Below are 22,858 nucleotides of genomic sequence, written 5' to 3' on the forward strand. Positions count from 1 at the left end.
AGGAGTCAGCATCCCCCGGCTCCAAATTGGGCCTTGTCAACTTGGTTTCCTCCATCTACCCTGGTCCTGGTTTTGCTGCTGTCGCATCTTCATCATTTCTCTCCCTCTTTCTCTCAATCCATCCTCCCTCCCTTCTGGCTGCTTTCATCAGTTGTACAATGACTATGGGGACATAATCAAGGAGATGCTGAATCGGGTCCGCCAGATTGACCGGACAGAATGGGCTCACACGTTGCTCAGTCTGCAGCAGGAATTGGGAGGTGGGGGAGGGATAGGGTGGGATGCAGGGAGGGAGATGCCCTTTGCACAGCTGGTGCTTGACGAAAGAACCATCCTTTTCCTTCCAGTTGCTTACTCAGCTGCTTCTGGAGCTGGGGCCAGCAGGTGTGGCCTCTGCTGCCTTCCTGGAGATCCGGGATTTGGCACGACGGTTCTCTCTGCTGTTTGGGCTGCACCAGCTGCAGAACCGCCCAGCCCTCATTGCCCTGCACAAGTGAGGGCACTGCTTCTCCTGTAATGTATGTGGGTGGAAGGCAGTGGGAGAAGGGCAGGACCTGGGGAGGAAATGCCTCTTGGGAGGAGGCCAGTTAACCCAATGAAATGGTGAGGAATGTAGGAAGCTGCCTGAAACCAGGATGGGCCATATGTCCATGTAGCTCAGCACTGACTGGCAGCATCTCTGCAGGGTTTCAGGCAGAGGGAGTCTTTCCCAGCCTTTCCAAGAGAGGCCTGGGACCTGTGTGCAAAGCGGATGTTCTCCCACTGAACTACAGTCCTTGCCCAGTTCCAGATGAGATGGACGGGCAGTTCATAGGCCACTAGGGAACACTCCCCTTGCCACACACCCCTTCTTTTCTCTATCCCTGGGATGGAATAAAGTTTGCCTTCCAGGAGTCAGCATCCCCCGGCTCCAAATTGGGCCTTGTCAACTTGCCCTTCTGGGAGCTGGTGAGTGAATTTTCCCCACGGCTGCTGCGTCCTGACAAAGCCTTGTTGTGAGTGACTCAGTAGGAAGGAGCGGGTGTGTGTGTGGTGGTTGGGAGGCCCTTTTGCCCCCCCTTTCTCGGCTTTTTGATGTAATGCATTCCCTCCCTCGCAGCTTGTCCTATCTGAAGACGACTTGCCAGGCTCACCTTTCCTCCAGGCACAGAGAGGAGCCGTGTTGGGCCTCATTGCTGGTGTATCAGTGCTCCCTGAGCCCCCAGCAGGATGCAGCTCCCCAGCTGGATTCATCTGCCAAGCGAAGACCTGGATCAGCTGCCAAGAGGAGGTGGCACGTGGATGGTGGGAGGAGCAGCACCAGCAGAACTGAGGGTGGCAGGGCAATGGGGTGGTGAATGGGGCTTGCTGCTAGCAGGAAATACTGGGCCCCCGCATGCGAAGTGGTGGTGGTGCTATTACAGGTGGCGGTGGAAACCACAATGTTTGGTCTGCCTTCTCAGAGTCCTCTGAGGAGGGCAGCAATGCCAGCCTCACTCCCAGCAGCCATTTACAGACCCCCCTGCTGAGGGGGAAGCCCCATTTGACTGCACTCCTGCTGGATTCAGGCTCTGAATCGGAGTTCATGGAGAGGTGAGATGCGATTAGTGTGAGTGGGCAGGAGACTCATTGCCTTGTCCCACTGCGGGGCTTTATGCACTGTTCTTTCCTGCTCTTGGTAGTCAACCACAGCTGGCAGCTCAGCAGCCTCGTGAAGCCCTTCATAGCCGCCAGGAGCAGCAACAGGAGGACAGTGGCGGCCCGAGCAGGCGGCTGGATCGGTAAGGATGGCTAGGCCAGGCCAGTAACGTTTGGTGGATGCTGCACAATGGACAGCTGAAGGGCATCCTACGCTGTGAGGAACAAGTCAGAATTCTGAACCAAGAAAAGCTGGATTTTGTGCTCTTCTGTTAGGCAAACGACACCCTTTGCATACTTGCAGGGAAGGCCATGAAGTTTTGCCTGGTGACCTAGTTAGGTTGTTGCAATGCTCTCTGCACTCCCCTTGCTCTCAGTCTGGAAACTGCAGTTAGTGCAGCGGAATGGTGAAGCACACCTCTGCTCAATGTTCAGAGATCTGCAGTGACTTCCTAACTGCTAGAGCAGTATGACAACGGAACTAATGATCTAGGGAGGTGGTGGGCTCTCAACACTGAAGGCATTCAAGAGGCAACTGGACAGCCACCCGTCAGGGATGCTTTGAGTGGGATTCCCGCATTGAGCAGGGGGTTGGACTCTATGGCCTTAGAGGCCCCTTCCAACTCTCTGATTCTATGACTGCCAATTTGTTACTGGGCCAAGCTCAGTGTAGTGTTGGTATATAAAACTCTCAATAGCTTGAGGCCAGTTTAGCTGAAGGATCGCCTTACCCCATTTGTGCAGAACTGGAAACTTCCAGGTGCCACATGTTCATTCTACACTTGCAAGGAAAGGACCCTTCAGCGTGGCAGCATGGGCACTTTGGAATTCCCTGCCCATTGATATTAGGCAGGCACCTTCACTGTACTATTTTAGGCAAGCCTACCCAGACTTGTAACTGTATTATGTATATTTGTTTTAAAACTGATTATATTTTGACAATTTGTGTTCTATCTATATTTTTAATATACTGTTTTGTGTAAGCCACTTAAAGAGGTTTTGTTGACAGTTATGAATCTTGCCAGATCAATCAATCAATGGTTCTCCCATTACATTTTATCCTTACAAAGACCCTGTGAGGTAGCTATAACGCCATCCAACCAGTTTCATGGCTGGTGGGGGATATGAACTCTGTCCTCCCCCTCTCAGTCTGAACACACTAACCTCCCCTTCCCCCATGAAGATCCAACCTTGCAATTGTGCTGGGCTCATCAAGTGTTCTCTATGCAACATCCTAGGATCGCATCCTGTCCAACATTTCATTTTAGCACACCAGACTATCTGTGTATTGGCACAGAGGCAGGAGTCTTTCCAGCGTGGTGTTCATTGGGCCAGACCTGATGCTGGGGTTGGGTTGCCTAATCTGTGGCCCTCTAGATGTTTTTGGGCTCTACCTCCCACCAGCCTTAGCCAGCATGGCCAGTCTTGAAGGGCCACAGATTAGCTTCCCATTGCCTAGGAGGGCATGTCCATTAGAAAAGCCTGCTGGATCAGGCCAAAGAGGGCCCATCTAGCCAGTTGCGTGTCTTTGGGAAACCCACAAGCAGAACCTGAGTGCAACAGCACTTGCCCCACTTGTGATTTCGCAGCATCTGGCATCCAAAGAGGCTCCAGCTGCCCCAGACAATGGTGGTTATGGTCTGAAAGAGAATCGGATACAGCACAGGCATGCTTCTTCTCTATGCTGTCAAGTCCCACCCACAGCCCTGACCAGTATTAGCTGTTCCACCAGCGTGTCTCTGCTGCTGGAGTGTTTCTGCAGCATCGCTGGCTAATTCTGGCAACAGAGATTTAATAATAATAATTAACTATATACTGTTTACATCTTCTGATACTTTACCAGTATTAAAAAAAACAACTTGCCATAACACATGAAGAATGGTTCTGGCTCTTTAACACGGTACCATCGGGGCTAATAAATGTCAGCCTTAAAGATTTTTTTTCAAAACTGTGTATTAGCAGTGGCACCTTGCTCTTTATAAATTAAGAAAATACAAAGTTATAATAAATGGAATTAAAGCTGACTTTATGCATATCTTCTGCTTGTGCACTGCGCAGCATTGGACGCCATTAAGGAAATCATAGGTACAACATAACAGGAAACCCTAAAACGGGAACACTTGTGTATAATGAAAATGGAAGTAAGGAAAGTAGACATTTAGCTGGTCACGATAACCCTACTTGTGGGTGCAAAATCGTGCATTGCACAATACTAGGAAAGTAAAAACCTTCCTCCAGTAACCGAAGGGTTGAAAAAAATTTGGGAAGACAAATGTATAGAAAGACTGGCGTTATTCCTAAACACGTGGAATGAGAAAATTGATATCACACTGCATCCCTTTTCATCAAATAACTGGGACCAACTTTTCGGAGAGTAAGATAAATTTTTGTATGTGTAGTTTTGTTTTTTTCTTTGTAAATCGTAATAAAAAAGCCCAGTTGCCTGGCTTCTGTGCTATCGGATAAGAAGAGATCCAAGTGGTAAGGACGTATTTGTGGGGTAGCCACGGAAAAGCTCATGAGGTGGTGGCTGCATGGAAGGAGGAGTCCCAAATGGTGACACTCAACCCAAACCATATATACACACACAGCGTAAGCTTTCAGCCCCGTAGCATGGGGCAGAGGAGCAAGTGTTCCATAATTGTGTCAAGGCATTCTTCTGTTCGTGCCCCATGATGAAAGCTGGAGGTGGTGATGGAGGAGCCAGAGACCAACGAGGAGAAGGAAGAGATAGTCTTTGGCCATGGGGAAGGTAAAAAGAACCCTCCGGCATGTGGACAGAGGGCACGGCCTGGGTGTGCATTGGAGAGCCCCAACTGCACACTAGGCCACGGCCTGTCCCCCCCACCTGCCCTTCCTCCTGCAGCTGCAAGGCATGCAAGACACCCTGTCCTTTCACTCTCCTCTGCTGCTTTCTTGTTCTCCTAGGGGGCTGATGGAGGGGCTGGGCTTTGCTCTTCCCTTTGGTAGCCCTTCATTCCAATACGAGAAATTGGGCCCAGCCTCATTGCTGTCTCATTTCCAGCTTGGTCACACAAGAGCTGCTCTGCTAGATTGAGCCAAAGGCCCCTTAGTGTAGCAGCTGCTGCATTCTGCAGTTTCCAACGGCAGGTGGCCTCTCCTCGCCTCCAGGCTCTTAGCCTAATGGGCTGCGGAGGGGTGAGGAGCATAGGCAGTGCTCAGGGGACCAGTGGCACTTGCCACGAGCAGCAAAACAAAGTGGTTCTCTCTCTCTCTCTGCAGGATTCCTGAAGTAGTGCCCCTTCTTCCTGCCTTCCCCACACTTTCCCAAGACAACGCTCCCCACGTGCGTCAGGGAAGATTGTCTCTCCCTCCCTTAGAGTCATCAGCTGCACCAGTGGGGCCATTAGTCTTGCTGTTACTGTTGGTGGCTCAGTGGATGAGGATATGGTTTTGGTGCCTTGGGGGGCTCTGTTCATCCTTATTTCTCAGGGACAGTTTGTGTTGTATGGAGTTTGGTATTTTGCCTTGTCTCCTCTCTAAGGGGGGCTCCGGGACATTTTCTGTTGCGTTGTTCATTCTTTATTGGGTTCTGTGCAACTGTTAGCTAAGAAATAAAGCTGTTTGTTTGAAAGCCTCTAGTATTGGAAAGAAAACTGCTTTAAAGGTTGTTCCATGGGAGGAGGCAAATGCTAAATAGCCTGGCCCTGGAGTGCATCTACCCTGCATTGAGGCGTATGACATAGGACTCGCTGTGGGTCACGTATCGCACCCAGCGGTGAGGAAGACTTGGTTGTGGCCCCATAAAACGCAGGAAGCGAACCTGCAGCCCAGAACACGTGTAAGCTGGCACCTCAAAGGAGAGGTTGACGGGGCACACCTCCAAGAGCCCTGCCCGGCTCAGCCCCGGCACCTCCAGCTGCAAAGCAGATGAGAGTGTGTGTCAGGCAATTGAGGACGGCAGCCTCCCCCTGCCAGTTTCATGGGCTAAAGTAACAAAGGAACAGTTGGTGCAGCTCCTTCCTTTGCCATTCTGGCCCTCCAGGTGCTCAGATGATGCCTCCCACCAGCACGGCCAATGGCCAGGAATGATGGCAGGAGTTGGATAGGGTCTGGGCCACCAGTTACATCTCCCCATGGCTTCCCTCTACTGGTAAGCCAACCTCCCTTGATGCCCCTTACCTTAAAGAGGGCAGAGAGCTGGGAGCCACCTTGGATTCGCGGAATGACCCACACAATGGACTTGGTGGTGGGCTGCAAGGTGGCTGCCTGTTCAGGACTGCTCAGCTCCTGGGAGAAGCTGGAGATGGAGGGAAGCAGAAGTGAAAGGGAGATGCCACTGCAAACAGGCCGGAGGAGAAGGCCCTGCCTTGGGAAGCCACCTTGTGGCAGGGGCTCAGCCGGCTCACCTGAGAGTAGCCTTGGGCACAGGGAGGTGGAGGTGGACGTTCACTGCGTGGCTGCAAGAGACAGGAACCATTAAAGGGTGGGGGGAGGCCTGAATCATGTCACTGCCTGTTTGCTCTTTGCTGCTTTAAAGCCAATGAAGGACTCTTTACCTTTTTGGTGACAAGTCACAGCGAAGCTTCAGGTAAACTTGCATCCTGCAAGGGAGGAAGATGCACATAATGAGGGAGGAGGGGGAGCTCCTCTCTCTGCTTGCTGTCTGCAGTTTTGGGAGATTTTTGAGGAGGCGGCAGCACTCACCGGCCACAGGGGTCGTGACTGATAGTGGGGAAGAGGTGGAAGGGCAGGGCCGCAGGGATGTCGTCAGCCAGCTGGTACTGCATCAGGGTCAGCTGCTCAAAGGAAGGAAGTGACGCTCAGCAACAGCTGATTCTCTACCCCCCCCACACACACACATTCATGGCCGGCCTCTTCCACCCCTCCTGCCTTTACCTCCCCTTGGCTGGGGTTCACCCGGAGGATGCGACTGCGCTCAAATTCATCCAACTTGACGGAGCTGTGGAAGGAACATTCGTCCACTCGCACTGCAGTGCCATAGCCTGGGGGCAACAGCAAGAGGGGCCTTGAGGAGGAGGAAAGGATTTCTTAAGGTGAGCTTTTGGTGGGGGGGCGAAAGGGCTACACACTCACCTCGTAGCTCTGTCTTGCCCACACAGAACTCCTCAGTGAGGCCAATCCGCATCTCTGCAATGGAAGAGGAGGCACCACCACAGTAAACAATGCCTTCTTTCTGCAAGGGACATTCCTTCCCCTTCTCCCTGCAGCAAGCACCCCTCCCCCCAAATGTAACATAGACTCCTTAATCTCACTGTCATCCTGCACAAGCCAGGGCAAGAATGGCCAAAGGTATTTTTAATGCCTGCCTGTTGGCCCACACAGCCAACCCTTACTGTGTCTGACAGCCTTCAGCAGGACTCCTGTTGCTTCCAGAATGGTGCTGGCCATTCTTTGATGCATAAACAAGGGCTTGGGGGGGGGGGGGAGAGACACCGCTCCAGAACCTTTCTGCCACTCCATGGCTTCTCTCACACAAGGGTGCCGGCTCTTTGGAGGTGCCCAGTGAAGACCCCTGTAACAATTAGAGCCTCTAAATGAGCAACCACCATGGGAGACGCCCCTCTGGCCACTGCTTTAGTGGAAGGAATCGCCCAGCTCCAGCAGCAGGTCTTGACTCCTCTGTCATTACGTAAGAAGAGCCTGCTGGATCAGGCCAATGGCCCATGTAGTACAGGAAGCATAGGGCCTCCAACCATGGAAGAAGAGCATAGCCATTGTGGCTAGTGGCCACTGATAGTCTTTTCCTCCATTAATTCCAGTGTAATGGTAGAGGGAGAACAGCTTTCCTCTGCCCACTTTCTTCACGCCATACACAATTTTATGTACTTCTATCATGTAGCCGCTTGTCTTCCCTAAATAAAAAAAACCAAACCTGTCCTCATAGGGGAGTCAATCATTTTGGTTGCCCTTTTCTGAACCTTTTCCAACCCTACGATACCCTTTTTGAGGTGAAGCGACCAGAACTGGACACAGTATTCCAAATGCAACCACACCATAGATTTCTATAACAGCATGATGATATTGGCAGTTTTATTTTCAGTACTTTTCCTGATGATCTGTAGCATGGAATTTCCCTTTCTCACAGCTGCCACACATGGGTAAACATCTTCATTGAGCTATCCACTATGGACCCAAAATTTCATTCTGGTCAGTCACCACCAGTTGAGTCCTCATGAGTGTATATGTGAAATTCAGAATTTTTTTGCTCCAATATTTATAACTTCATGCTTGCATCGGATTGCATTTGCCACTTTACCGCCCATTCACTTAGTTTGGAGAGGTCCTTTTGGAGCCCTTTGCAATCCCTTTTTGTTTTAACAACCTTTCACAATTTGTTGTCATCTGTAAACTTTGCCACTGCACTGCTCACCCCTAACTCCAGATCATTTATGAACAAGTTAAAAAGCACAGGTCCCTCTCAGTATCAATCCTTGGGGGACTCCACTTTCTACAGCCCTCCACTGGGAGAACTGTCCATTTATTCCTACTCTCTGCTTCCTGCTACTTAACCAGTTCCTGATCCACACGAGGACCTCTCCTCTTATTCCATGACTGCTAAGTTTACTCAGGAGTCTTTGGTGAGGTACCTTGTCAAAAGGTTCTTCAAAGTCCAAGTACACTATGACAACCGGATCACCTCAATCTATATGCTTGTTGACACTCCTGGGAGTGAGGCACACCTGTAACGTCCCCCAAAGGCCTCATTCACAAACCTCTCTCTCAGCTTCTCCAGGTCAGCCACCTTGGCCTCAAGTAAGCCAACCTGTTCCTGAAGAGCCAGGTCACTTTGTCAGCTGTGGGCTCCCTCACTAGGCTGTTTCAAATTTATCTGGTGGTTGATTTCTCCGGGCTGCTGCCGCCAGTGAATGAGTTCAGGGAGTGTGGCTTAAATTCCTGCTCTCAGTCCATTTAGCCCCCTGGGGATGGGGAGTGAACAATGGAAGTAAACAAAGGTAGTTGACTGAGTGAGGCTGGTGGCTCAACTGTTAACTGTGCCTTCCTTCCTGAGAGAGAGGCCTTTTTAAAAACTTGTAATGATACTAAAAACAGCTAAGTAGCTTTATTTTTATTTTATTTGCTATCAACACAGTTTTAACAATGCAAGGTCCCTTGTAGTTTGAAGTGGTGCCTTGCATTCTAGCCTGGACAAATCAGATTAGCTTTTAATCTAAACAGAAGGCTGGACCTTCCAGGTGAGTCTTTTTTCCTCACCTACAATAGTCAAGAAGACTAAAGTAATGTCAACGAGATTTATGTAACTTTAAAGTTGACAATGAGGACATTGAACTTGTCAAGGATTATCAATACCTTGGTGCAGTCATTAAACAAAATGGAGACAATAAATAAATTAGAAGGCTAGGACTGGGAGGGCAGCTATGAGAGAACTAGAAAAGGTCCTCAAATGCAAAGATGTACCACTGGACACTAAAGTCAGGATCATTCAGACCATGGTATTCCCAGTCTCTATGTATGGATGTGAAAGTTGGACGGTGAAATAAGAGGATAGGAGAAAAATCAGCTCATTTGAAATGTGGTGTTGGAGGAGAGCTTTGCGGATACCACGGACCACGAAAAATACAAATAATTGGGTGACAGAGCAAATTAAACTAGAACTATCACTAGAAGCTAAAATGATAAAACTGAGATTATCATACTTTGGACACATAACGAGAAGACATGATTCACTAGAAAAGACAATAATGGTGGGAAAAACAGAAGGGAGTAGAAAAAGAGGAAGGCCAAACAAGAGATGGATTGATTCCATAAAGAAAATCACAGACCTGAGCTTACAAGTTCACAACAGATGCTACTGGAGATCACTGATTCATAGGGTGGCCATAAGTTGAAATCAACTTGAAGGCACATAACACACACACATAATAGCCTAACCTTTTTTAACCTAGGAAAAGATAGTTTATTTGGTATGCGTGTGTTTAAAGGCTAAGCCTATGACTAACGTGACTCCCCCTAGTGTTGAACTGTTGGTGGAGTTTCCTTTTTACCCCTCCTCCAAAATTGGAGTTTAGTCTGGTTCTTAAGGGGTCAGGTGCTTTCATTTCTGGTAGGCGGAGTTTGTCCCTGTGAATAGCTGGAAGAGAGGTTAGCATGGGGTGATGGGAAATACCCTGAGCTGTTGGCACATGATCTCGGGATTGAATGCTAAGGCAGCAACCTCTCTGTATTGCACTGCAAATAGTGCCCACAACATGCATGATTTCACTCATCTGCTGGGCTCCCTGACACCAGCACACACCTGTTAGGGCATTGACTCACCAGAGCAGCCAGGAAAGAAACTCTTGAGGCGAATTTCCCCTTGGATGTCAGTTTTCATTGGGGTTCCCTGGGGAGGAAAAAGGTACAAGAATCAAAATCCTCTGAATTCAAGAAAGGAGACCTTTGCCAGAGGGATTATCTTCCTTAAATAGCCATCAACTCACATTAGCTGCAATGATGACTGTGAGACGCTCTACCACATCCAGGAAAACCTCAGGCCGTGAGCTCTAGAAAAAGAAAACAAGAGCAGTCCTGCAACAGAAGACAATAAAGGCCTCTTCAGGCCAGTATTCTCCTCACAGAAGCCCACCAGCCGGACATGAGGGCAAGAGTTCTGCTATCCTTCCCAGTGACGGATGATACTCCAGAGGCGTGCTAACTCGGATACTGGAGATTATATAGGTGTATAATGACCCACTAATAGCCTCATCCTCTTTGAATTTGTCTAACTCCCTTTTTAAGCTGCCACATTGGTGGCCATCACTACTTCTTGTAGAGAATTCCAGTTTAACTGCACTTTTGAAGAAATCTTTCTTCTTGTCCACCCAGAATCTCCCACCAGATTCATTGGATCCCATTTGGGTTCTAATATTATGAGAGGGGGAGAAAATTCCTCAACACCTGCTTACCCTGAACCTCTGTCGTGTTCCCCCCCCCTCCATTATTCACCTTTTTTTGAAACTAAAATGCTGCAACCTTTCCTCACAGGGGAGTTGCTCCAATCGCTTGATCATTTTGGTTGCCCTTTTCTGAACCTTTCGGTACTCTGCATTCAAAGTGTGTTCATACCATATATTTGTGTAACGCCTGTTTTATGTGCAGTCCCTTTCATAATGATTCCGAGGATGGAATTTGCCTTCACATCTGTCACAGCATTTTCATTGAGCCACAACCCCAAAATCTCTTTCCACCCCATGTTTGTATCTATGAAGTTGGGTTGGGGTTTGTTTTTTTTACCCCAACATGCAACATTTTAGTACCAAGGGAATTGGTGCTAGAAGGTATTAGCTCCATTTCACCTGTTGTCACATGGTCTGGATTAAGGATAGGCGGGCATACATGCACACCCCTTCTGAGGAGTTAGTTTATGCCATAAATGTTCACCTGATGCTGTTTGTCGAAAGGCCAAGGCTCCTCCGTTCCTGCCTGTTAACATCTTTGGAAAGCTTGTTCAGAGTGAGGCAAAGGCATGGTGTACCTTCTTACCTGTTCCCCCCGCAAGGACAGGACAGGACGGGCAGCTGCACAACTGGGGACCACTTTGCTCTGCTGTGTATCTGCTCCAAACTGAATCCACATGAAAGAATAATTAAGGAAAGTGATGTAAAGCTGGGCCCTGTTAAGCCTAAGGAGCCATCAACTCAGTAAACAGTACAGCAGCCATGACGGATCAAAGGGACAGCAAGGTTGGGCAAGGATGACTGTTCTGCGTGCCAGGTGCTTGGAACTGAGTGCCGACTCTCAGAGGCAGTCATGTGAGACCTTGGGAAAGCATCACAACATCAGCATAGTAAGATGCGAAAGAACAGAATGTAGAAAACAACAAGGGTGCCTTGGCAAGGGTGGAATCAACATTATTTAAAATAAAAGGTGCAGGAATGTGTCAGTGACTGTGGCTTTAATAAAGAAATGCGGGGAAAGCAAAGGCCATGGATATACTCTACCTAGGTAGCTTATGGGCACCAGTAGGCTACATGGGGTTGGGGGAGTCATTTTTCAGCCAGTGGGCTGGATTGTTAGCTCTCCCAACCCCAGTGGGCCATTTTGACAGGGGAGTGGGCTGCCACAATGTCAGGGGAAGCATTTTCCTTTGCTTATCTTGATCACACCATGCAGGCAAAGGCTCAGGATTTTACAGGTGCTGCTGGTCAGGAAATTGGTGCCTGCAAACCCCACTTTCTTTTGAAAGCAAGCCATGTGGGCAAACGCAGTGGGGAATTTGCAGGTGCCAAGGATCAGCCGGCCTTCAACCACTGCTTTCGGCACGGAGGCAAGTCTTTACCTACTAGGCATCTGACATCAGGTACAGGGCAGGTGGGCGTGACTGGGAGGAAATAGCCTCATGGGTCAAATTAGGACCCCTGCCAAGCACCTAGGCCCATGGACCAGAGGGTCCGGTCTGCCGGTCTACATCTTGCATGTGCTCACCTATGTAAGTACTGAAATTGACATAAAAAGGCAGAAACTTCCATCTTCCTGGTCCAGATCCCGATTCCTACAAAATGTGTTCAGAGCATCGTCTCTCTCTTCCTTGCTGCTGCCACTGCCTATCCAACTCTGAAGTTTATGCTAAAATGCCAGGAAACTGAGAACTTAGGATACATCGTAGAACTTGGAAAAACTCCCTTTGGTTAAGTAGATGGGCTGGAGGAACTTAGGTGGCCAAATCCTCAATTAGCTTGATAGAATTGTAAGTGCATGACAAACCAGTTTGTTACAATGCATGTATGAATATAAGAAGAGCCTGCTCGATCTGACCAAAGGGGGCCCATATAGTCCAGCATCCTGTTCTCACAAGGGCCAACCAGATGCCCATGGGAAGCCCACAAGCAGGACTGCGGTTTCCAGCACTTGGTATTCAGAAGCATACCGCCTCTGACAGTAGAGATAGAATATAGTCATCATGCTTAGTAGCCACTGAATGTAGAATATACCCTGAATGAAAGAATATACATAAAATGTTTGATCCAAAGTTTATAATATTCTCCAAGTGAAGATAACATGCTTTGACTGAAGCATTGTAAACCAGCTGATTCTTTTCAGTTAAGTCTTGAGGTTGGTCTGGCCATGCTTCACTCCCTGACTTCCTGGGTTGCAAATGTGCAAATTCAAACCCTGATTAGACAACCAAGTTAAAGGGAAAGGGGAGAGGAGGGCATCAGGAACGGCTGTGAGATGGGGAAAAGCTCCTTCCTAAGTTATACCCAATGCTGGGGCAGGAATGGCGTTCAGTCACAGGGCTACGGTCGGCAGGTGCAAGGGGATGCCTGCTAAAACTTATGAGGAAGATTTAAGCAAGGATAAAAATCAATTTAAAAAACCCATGTTAGATGGCAACTGAGTGCACAAATCACAGGAGAGGGTTCAATTGATAGATAAAGAACCATTTAAATCATTATGGTTCTTCATTTATTGTAAGCCGAGATAAGACTCTCTAAAAGAAGCAGACTTTTTTTTCTAAACTTGAGTTTAATTTAAATCAGTAATCTTAATTTCACCAACAGTAAACTGCTTTTTTCACAATAGCCTGGGTTAGGATTAAACGTGAAGGGCTGTGGCTTGAGGGTAGGGTCATGGCTCCGTAGCAAAGCCCACACGTGGCACGCAGGAGGTCCCAGGGCCAATTCTCACCCTCCCTAAAACCGTGAAGAGTCACTGCCAGTCAGCGTAGACAATGCTGAGCTTGGGACCAACAATCTGACTGGCAGCTCCCTATGAATTTTATACAAGCATGTTGAAACAAAGGCTACACATGACAATCTCTCAACACTGAATTCATAGCCTTTTCTTCTTTCATGCTTGGGAGATCCATGTGCAGCTTCCACCGGCTCACACAGGTGGATGATGCACTCATCTGCTGAACGAGCAGGAGGTGACTTGCTGCAGGAACAGAAATGCACCTCCACCCAGAATGCCAATAGAGCTAGATCAGAATCACTTTTGGATGTGCAAAGGAAGAGGGTGGTATCCAATGCAGTTGTTCTGCTAGTGCAAGGATTTACATTTGCACAACGGAACGTGCACCCCATCTCCTCCCCAAATCTGTTTCAGAGGGATGGAGGAACTCCCAGAACATACTTAGGGGGTGCATGGGGGAATAATTCCTTGCACTAATGGAGTTACTCAGCACTACACTGGATGCAGCCCATCCGCTTGATCATCCGAGAGAGCAGGAAAAGGAATAATGGGCTCAAGTTGCAGGAAGCCAGATTTCAACTGAACATCAGGAAAAACTTCCTGTTAGAGTGGTACTAGAATGGAGCCAATGACCTTGGGAGGTGGTGGGCTCTCCAACACTGGAGGCCTTAAAGAGGACGCTGGGCAGCAACTTGTTGGGTATCATTTAATTTGGATTCCTGCATTGAGCAGGGGGTCGGACTGGATGGCCTTATAGGCCCCTTCCAACTCTATGATTCTATGATCAGTACTTGCACTTTCAGGTCAAGCATTACAAATCCAGCACCAAGGATTATCATGCATACCCAAGAAGGGTCTACATGGCATGAAATTACGCTACACAGTAATGGGGGAATGAGGAACAGATCCTGCGTGTGAAATTCTCCCCAGTCTAACAGCTGACAACAGCTACCAGGTTGTGATCCACTCGAAGCCCATTCCCACTCACCAGACCCACAGTACTGAGGTCAAGAAGGCTGAAGTGTTGGCTGAGCACAGGCTCCATCTGGATAAAATTCTTCAGCATGTCAGCTGCTGTCGTCTGGATGTAGCCGTAATCCTGATGAAGGAGGAAGCAGAAAGCAGTTGTAAGGCCTTTGTTAAAAAAGCCCTCCCTGGACCCCTCCATAATGGATAATTATCGGTCAGTGTCCAATATTCCATTTTTGGGTAAGGTAACAGAGCGTGTGGTGGCCTCCCAGCTCCAGGGATTCTTGGATGAAACAGATTATCTGGATCCATTTCAGTCTGGTTTCAGGCCTGGTTATGGGACGGAGACAGCTTTGGTCGCCTTGGTGGACGACCTACGCAGAGAACTGGACAGGGGGAGTGTGTCCCTGTTGGTTCTGCTGGACCTCTCAGTGGCTTTTGATACCATCGACCATGGTATTCTTCTGGGCTGCCTTGCTGGGATGGGACTTGGGGGCACTGTTTTGCAGTGGCTCCGTTTCTTCCTGGAGGGACGAACCCAGAAAGTGGTGCTGGGGGATTCCTGTTTGACCCCTTGCCCATTGGCCTGTGGGGTCCCTCAGGGCTCAGTTTTGTCCCCTATGCTATTTAACATCTCCATGAAACTGCTGGGTGAGATTGTCCGGGGGTTTGGGGTTCGGTGCCATCAGTACGCTGATGACACCCAACTCTATTTCTCCTTTCCACCTAATTCCAAGGAAGCTGTCTCGGTTTTAAACCAATGTCTGGCGTCAGTGGTGGACTGGATGAGGGTGAACAAATTGAAGCTTAATCAAGACAAGACAGAGGTGCTCCTGGTCAGTCGTAAGGCGAATCAGGGAATGGGGATTCAGCCTGTGCTGGATGGGGTTACACTCCCCCTGAAGACACAGGTTTGCAGTTTGGGTGTGCTCCTGGACTCCGGTTTAAATTTTGGGTCCCAGGTTTCTGCGGTGGCCAGGAGTGCTTTTGCACAGTTAAGATTAGTGCACCAACTGCGCCCATTCCTTGAGCCGTCTGATCTGGCCACAGTGACACATGCCTTAGTTACATCCTGTTTAGATTACTGTAACGCACTCTACATGGGGCTGCCTCTGAAGACTGTTCTAAACTTCAGTTGGTACAATGTGCTGCAGCCAGAATGTTAACTGGGGCTGGTTACAGGGACCATACTACCCCCGTTAAAAAAGGTCCACTGGTTGCCAGTCTGTTTCCGGACACAATTCAAAGTGCTGGTGATGACCTATAAAGCCCTATACGGCTTAGGTCAAGGCTATTTATCAGACCGTATCTCCCTGTATGAGCCTGCCCGGGCCCTGAGATCCTCAGGAGAGGCCCTTCTCTCAATACCCACATCATCTCAAGTACGACTAGTGGGGACGCGTGAGAGGGCCTTCTCGGTGGCTGCCCCTAAGTTTTGGAATTCCTAGGGAGGTAAGCATGACCCCCTCCTTGGAGTCCTTCCGCCGACAAGCAAAGACCTTCTTATTCCAACAAGCCTTTGGAATTGAAGGCTGTTAAGGCTAGGGCGTGAAGGGCGCTGCATTGCTAATGTTTATTATATTATTTTTAAACTAGTTTGAACTCTTTTAGCTATATGTGTGTATGGTTTTAATATTGGAAATAGTTTAATCTTATTTTAATGTAGACTTTGTATGTTTTTAACCTCTCGCCTAGACTACTGTAATGCGCTCTACGTGGGGTTACCCCTGAAAACGGTCCGGAAGCTGCAACTGGTACAGAATGAGGCGGCTCGTCTGATTAAAGGCAGCCGCTGGCAAGATCACATCACTCCAGTGCTGAAGGAGTTGCACTGGCTACCGGTTGTTTACTGGGCCCAATTCAAGGTGTTGGTTTTGACCTTTAAAACCCTACACGGTTTTAGCCCAGTCTATCTGAAGGAGCGCCTCCAGCATCGTCAGGGATGCCGCTCACCAAGATCAGCCTCAGAAGACCTTCTCTCGATCCCACCGGTTAAAACAGCTAGACAGGTGAGGACTAGAGAGAGGGCTTTTTCAATAGTGACCCCCACCCTGTGGAACTCTCTGTGATGATCCTGTATTAGTGTAAATAGGGCAAGTGCTGTTTGTTTAGAAGATACATGGTAAGTAGAATGAAAGAGGAAGGGGGAGTGAATGGGCAGTAGAATGCTGGATGATTGGCTGAATGTTTAAAATGGCTGACAGTATAAAAGGAAGAATGTCAGGTAAATCTGGGTGGATGTGGTGTGGACGTGGGTGGACGTTGGTGGACTTGAGAGGGTTGTTTTGGTGGGTTTTGAGAGGAGATTGTGTGGAGAGTTGGTGGATGTGAGGAGAGGGTGGAGTTCGGATTAATACTAAGACCAGTACCTCAGGAATAGATGTAACCATATGCTTAAGTGCCTTTATAAAGAAATCTTGTTATCTCTGTTATATAATAAAATACTTATTTGGTTTACCAAAGGCCTGATCCTTGGCTGGGGTTTCACAGACCAGAAGGAAGGGTGAGGTAAATAACCAAGGCTGAAGAGTGACAAATGGTGGCAGCGGGTGAAGGGAAGAATATAACACCACAAGTATTCAGAGCAAACCAGAATTATAAGCAGTCTGAGTAAATCAAAGGGATTGGGACAGCTTAAGCACGCAGTCACAGAGGTAACCTAATTGAGGGAGACTCAGGCAGAGTCTCTGGGACTACTGGTTATAGGACGTGACTGGTGGTGCTGCCTAGCAGGGGGATCTGCTGAGATCTGTGCTAGAGCGGGGAGAGAAACCATATAAAGGACAGTCCGGACTGGTGGAGTCCCTGGTGGTGCCTAGAGACAGGCAGTAACCACGAGCAGGTAGGAACCTGACACGGAGAGCCAGGGAAGGGTGTCACACTCTCTCCCAAATGATCTCCGCCATGCCCCTTCTATGATGAGCTTCCGCCGGGCCTTGAAGACCTGGCTCTTCAGGCAGGCCTTTGGGGTGGGTTAGGTTTTTACTGTTATGGTTTTAAATTTTAACGTTTTAATGTATTGTTTTTTATCTTGTACGTCGCCCAGAGTGGCTGGACAACCAGCCAGATGGGTGACTAATAAATTAAATAAATAAATAAATGTATTTTTATCTGGAAGCTGCCGTGAGTTCCAGTTTTGGAAAATGGCGGGGTATAAATAAAGACAATAATAATAAAGTCACAGGTGGAGCCAGTATCCCCCTCCCCCCCAAGGCCTCAGTCGGTGCTGCCACGTGAGAGACCATCTAGTGGCCAACATGCCCCAACTAGAGGAGGAACTAGAGAAAATTATTGGAAGCATCTATGAATCAAGATTACTATCAATGCACAAATTTGATCAAAGAAAACCACAAGATGGGTGGTAGCTGCTTAAAAAGGCTTGGAACTCTCTAACACTTATCTGGCAGGGTCACTGTGCCCCCTAAAACACTTCAGCTGTTGGCTGGTGGGGGTAGGGGACAAGACAGGGTTCTGGGGGCACTATAAGCTGTTCAATGGCTGTGAGGCTGAGTGGTAGCTTTCCTTCACAACCTTCAGGCAGAACCAGTGCAAGTGTTACCTACAAGCATAAAATTGTTTGCATAAATTGACCCATCCTCTGTGATGGTCTTTTTCTGACTTGGAACCAAGGTCACCCTCCCTCGCCTGGCAACTTTTGTGATGTGTGTCCTATACAACGCACTTACGAACAGCAGAAGAGCCTGCTGGATCAGGCCAGCGGCCTATCTATTTATTTATTGCACTTGTATACTGCCCCATAGCCAAAGCTCTCTGGGCAGTTTACAGCAATCAAAAACATTAAAACAAATATACAATTTAGAACACATATTTTAAAAACAATTTAAAACACAATTTTAAAATTTAAAACAATATAAAAAGAATTTCAAACACATGCTAAAATGCCTGGGAGAAGAGGAAAGTCTTGACCTGGCGCCAAAAAGATAACAGTGTTGGCGCCAGGCGCACCTTGTCAAAAAGATCATTCCATAATCTGGGGGCCACCAGAGAAGGCCCTCTCCCTTGTTGCCACCCTCCGAGCTTCCCTTGGAGTAGGCACCCAGAGGAGGGCCTTTGATCTTGAACGTAGTGTACGGGTGGGTTCGTATCAGGAGAGGCGTTCCATCAGGTATTGTGGTCCCAAGCCGTGTAAAGCTTTATAGGTCAAAAGCAGCACCTTGAATTGAGTCTAGTCCAGCATCCTGTTCTCAGTGGCCAGCCAGATGCCCATTATGGGAAGCCCACAAGCAGGACCTGAGTGCAAGAGCACTGCACCCTCCTTGTTTTTCCTCAAAGGATGTTCAGAAGTCTACTGCCTCTGTCTGTGGGGGCGGAGCACAGTAATCAGTTATAGCCTTATCCCCCAGGAATCTTTTAAAGCCATCCACCTTGGTGGCTGTCAGTGCCTCGTCTGGGAGCAAATTCTACAGTTTAACTATGCACTGCATGAAGAAGTCCTTTTGTTTGACTGTCCTGAATCTGCCGACATTCAGCTTCATTGAATGTCTGAGTTCTAGTTATGAGGAAGAGAAACTTTTCTCTATCCACTTTCTCCATGCCGTGCATCATTTTACATACTTCTATCATGTCTCCTCTGACCCGCCTTTTCTCTAAACAGCCCCAAATGCAGCACCCTTTCTTCATAGGGGAGTCGCTCCATCCCCTTGATCATTTTGGTTGCCCTTTTCTGAACCTTTTCCAACTCTACAATATCCTTTTTGAGGTGAGGCGACCAGAACTGGACACAGTATTCCAATTGTGGCCAAACCATAGATTTATACAATGGCATTATGATATCAGCAGTTTTATTTTCAATACCTTGCCTAATGACTCCTAGTATGGAATTTGCTTTTTTCACAGCTGCCGCACACTGGGTCAACATCTTCATTGAGCTATCTGCTATGACCTCAAGGTCTCGTTCCTGGTCAGTCACCAGCAATTCAGACCTCATGAGTGTAAATGTGAAATTAAGATTTCTTGCTCCAATATACATAACTTTACACTTGTTTACATTGAGTGGATTTGCCATTTTACAGCCCATTCACTCAGTTTGGAGAGGTCCTTTTGGAGCCCTTTGCAATCCCTTTTTGTTTTAACAACCATTCAGAATTTGTTGTCATCTGTAAACTTTGCCACTGCACTGCTCACTCCTAACTCTAGATCATTTATGAACAAGTTAAAAAGCACAGGTCCCTCTCAGTATCAATCCTTGGGGGACTCCACTTTCTACACCCCTCTATTGGGAGAACTGTCCATTTATTCCTACTCTCTGCTTCCTGCTACTTAATCAATTCCTGATCCACAAGAGGACCTCTCCTCTTATTCCATGACTGCTAAGCTTATGCAGGAGTCTTTGGTAAGGTACCTTGTCAAAAGGTTCTTCAAAGTCTAAGTATACTGTGTCGCCTCTATCTATATGCTTGTTGACACCCTCAAAGAACTCTAATAGGTTAGTGAGACAGGACTTACCCTTGGAGAAGTCATGTTGGTTGTGCTTCAGCAAAGCTCGCTCTTCTATATGCTTGGTTATTTTATTTTTAACAATACTTTCTAACAGTTTTCCTGGGACAGCCGTTGAGCTAACCGGCCTGTAATTTCCAGGATCCCCTGGATCCCTTTTTAAAGATTGGTGTTTTATTGGCCCCTTTCTAGTCCTCAGGCAAGGAGGGGTATCTGAAGGATAAGTTAAATATTCTTGTTAGAAAATCTCACATTTGAGTTCTTTGAGAACTCTGAGATGCCATCCGGACCAGTTATTTGTCAGTTTTTATTTTGTCTATTAAGCCTAGGACTTCATCTAGGAGTTTAGTTTGTGTCTAGTGTGGGTCTGGTTAGAGAACGTGCATTGCCTGGACACAGTAAAGAAAACATATCTCCACAGAATACAATCTAGAATACACACACAAGGCCAAGTACATTTCCATTACAGCAGATGAAATCTTCCCACCTGATAATTCCAACTATTACTTTTGTCAGCTAAAAGGAAAAAGCTATTTCTGACAAATACCACAGGAACTATCTATTTCTTCACTGATCAGAAGCCCTCATCAATCAAATGCTACTTTGCTAACACTTTGAGCTCTGAAAGATGAGACTTCAGGTTAATTGTGGCCCCTGGTCAATTCAATCCTGTACTATGGTTTCCATGGGGTGTTGAGAATGTGAAAACAGGTGTTTATAAGGTAGAAATGAAAAAAACATCAAAGGGATGGAAAGGCTTCTTTATTGAGGCTGTCTTCCCAGGACCTGGGAACAATAAATATGTCTTCACTTCGGAGATCCACATCATCCAAGACACTTTTCCATGTGCGGACTACCAGGGAGAGGAATGCTACGGGAAGCTGGTGTGACACTCACCCAGGATGCTGTGGCTCCTCCAGCTCTTCCAGCTGGAATTGTCCCTGAGTCAATGGCATGGCGGGCACTCAGGAAAGCATGTGATGGCTTTTAAATGTGTTCTTAAATTGGTGTATTTTTTTTTAATGTTTAAATTGTTGTAAACCACCCAGAGAGCTTCGGCTATGAGGCGGTATACAAATGCAATAAATAAATAAATAATCTCTTGTCACCACTTTTTGCCTCAGTTCCTCAGACTGCCTTCCATGACCAACCCTTCTGGGGTATAACCATTTATTTAGGGTCTCTAGAAATGTTGCCTCTTTATCATGACTAGAACACATATGTAGCCAGTTTGTCAGGGTAGTTGAAGTTACCCGTTACTACAACAATTCCTGGTTTGGATGCTTGCTTGATTTCATTTCTTATCTCAAGATCTCCCTCAGCGTTTTGATCAGGGGGATGATAGAACATCCCTAGTACTAACTAACTCTTGAAGCGCAGTACCACCACCAACAATGGTTCTTTGGAGGAGTCTGCCTCTTGGGGTTTCTAGCTTGCTGGACTCAACGCCCTCTTGTGTGAACAAAGCAACACCACCTCCAATATGTTCTTCCGTTATAGTTTTATATCCCAGGATAACCGTGTCTCTCCAGTTTTCTCCGTTCCACCAGGTTTCCGTTATGCTCGCTGTATCAATGCTGTTCCCAAAGACCAAGCACTCCAGTTCTCCCTTCTTGGCTTGGAAACGTCAAGCATTAGCGTATACACACTTGCGTACAGTCTCTCTCTTCAAGTGTCTTGGGCACTTTTGTTTGGCATGTGGTGCTTTGGCCTCTCTGGATTGCTATCTTGTGCCCCTGCCCTCACAATGCCTAATTCTAGGTCTGCCCCATTTTTTTCATCTTTATTCCAGGGGGAAGATTTATTCCAAACTGGATCCTCCTTAGCTCGTTAAGGACTTCAGTCCTTGAGCAATCAAAGGGACTTGTGCAGCCTCTGGCCAGCCTTGCAAACAATATTTCTTTTCAGGGGGCAGTGCTGCTAAACCAGGCAACAGTGTGGGTCTCCCAGTCCCTGCTTGCCTCAGCCATTCTCACCCCGCTGCAGCCTACCAGTAGCTCTTCCAGCATTTCATAGATGAGAGCAAAGTTCAGGCTGACCGTCTTCTCGTTCAGGGAGCCGCAGTAATCTCGCAACAGAGTCACCAGCCTGCAAAAAAAAGGAGGGGGGGGGTCAAAAAGGTGACCGGCCACAGCCTCCCGCCCTCATCACCGTGGCTTTGCTCTCAGTTCACCTCTCCTCACCTGTTGAGGAACTCGATGGCTGTGAAGGGAGAAGTGCTTGGTAAAACTGTTGCCACAAAGTAGAGACCGGCGTGTCGCACGTGGACAAAGTGCAGCCCTTTGTGTGCCTGCTAGAGGAGACACAGGGGGGAGAGGAGAGCGTGTTACCGGGGTGTTTCTCTGGCCATTCCCCCCCTCCCAGTCTCGTCCACTCCCTCTTGTTTGCCCCTTCCTTTACCATGAAAACGGGCGCCTGGCCCCCAGGCAGTGCAGCGATCTTCTGGCTGAAGGTGTCCACCAGTTCGCAGCCCCCATCGCCACGGACTGAGCAGGGGGGAGTTAAGGAAGAAGTGGGGATGGAGGTGGGGGGGCTTTCCTAGTCTGAGCTGCATCTCGATGGCCAGGGACGACCGGGATGGGAAGCTTACTCAGTCAGCAGACCCATTAAGACGGGGGGGGGCACCTATGCCTGCCAGCCGTTCTGGGAATGGGCTCCTGAACGCTTTTCAAGTGTGATCCTGTGCCGAGCTTCCAAGACCTCACCTCTTGTTCAAAAGGCACGAGGCACACTTTAGGTCTTGGCCGCTGGGAGCCTCAGGCCGGGCGCTGCTTCTGTACCTGTCCTACCTGGTAAGGTTGTTGTGAGGATCAAATGGGAGTGGATAAACTCCCAAGCGTGGAGGAGGATACAATCCTTATAGAGGAGGCGGTCACCCTTGGAGGAGAGTACGAACACTTGCGACAGCATCGCGGGGGCGACGGGCGGCCTCCTCAGGAGCTCTTGCTGCTGGTCCGGAGGGGGGCCTCCGCGGGGGCTGAGGTAAAAGGGACGCCGAGGCGAGGTAGACTAGGGCAGCGGGACTCTGCACATGCCCCGAGCAGCTCGGGGAGAGGAACTGTCGTTCACTCGTGGGCCCAACTTCCGGGCCTCCCCTTCCGGATACGGGCAGCGGTCACTAAACGGCTGAACGGCAAGATGTAGGGGAAGCAGGTGGGGCTTCTGCTCGACGCGGGCACTGGTTGGATAGAAGGAGGGG

The 22,858-nt window shown here is 48.3% G+C and overlaps 1 protein-coding gene across 5 annotated transcripts; it reads right to left on the reverse strand.

The window, feature by feature from the left end:
- Positions 1–434: 434 nt before the first annotated feature.
- Positions 435–22,824, reverse strand: AP4M1 (adaptor related protein complex 4 subunit mu 1). 5 transcript variants are annotated; one of them, XM_061583816.1, is made up of 15 exons: positions 22,512–22,824; positions 22,060–22,145; positions 21,843–21,952; positions 21,636–21,747; positions 14,222–14,332; positions 11,083–11,163; positions 10,041–10,103; positions 9,877–9,943; positions 6,676–6,729; positions 6,478–6,584; positions 6,286–6,377; positions 6,138–6,182; positions 5,988–6,038; positions 5,761–5,878; positions 435–3,722 (listed from the first exon to the last, which is right to left on the reverse strand). In XM_061583816.1, the coding sequence occupies exons 1-15, from the start codon at positions 22,567–22,569 to the stop codon at positions 3,594–3,596; spliced, it is 1,284 nt and encodes a 427-aa protein (XP_061439800.1). In that variant the 5' UTR covers positions 22,570–22,824; the 3' UTR covers positions 435–3,593. The 5 variants fall into 5 exon arrangements, with proteins under 5 accessions (XP_061439800.1, XP_061439797.1, XP_061439799.1 ...); XM_061583813.1 differs by having other exon boundaries at positions 3,627–5,497; positions 21,843–21,949; XM_061583815.1 differs by having other exon boundaries at positions 3,627–5,497; positions 21,651–21,747; positions 21,843–21,949; positions 22,512–22,823.
- Between the last annotated feature and the right edge of the window lie 34 nt (positions 22,825–22,858).

This window comes from Rhineura floridana, chromosome 9 (assembly GCF_030035675.1).
Source record: "Rhineura floridana isolate rRhiFlo1 chromosome 9, rRhiFlo1.hap2, whole genome shotgun sequence".
Taxonomy (NCBI): domain Eukaryota; kingdom Metazoa; phylum Chordata; class Lepidosauria; order Squamata; family Rhineuridae; genus Rhineura; species Rhineura floridana.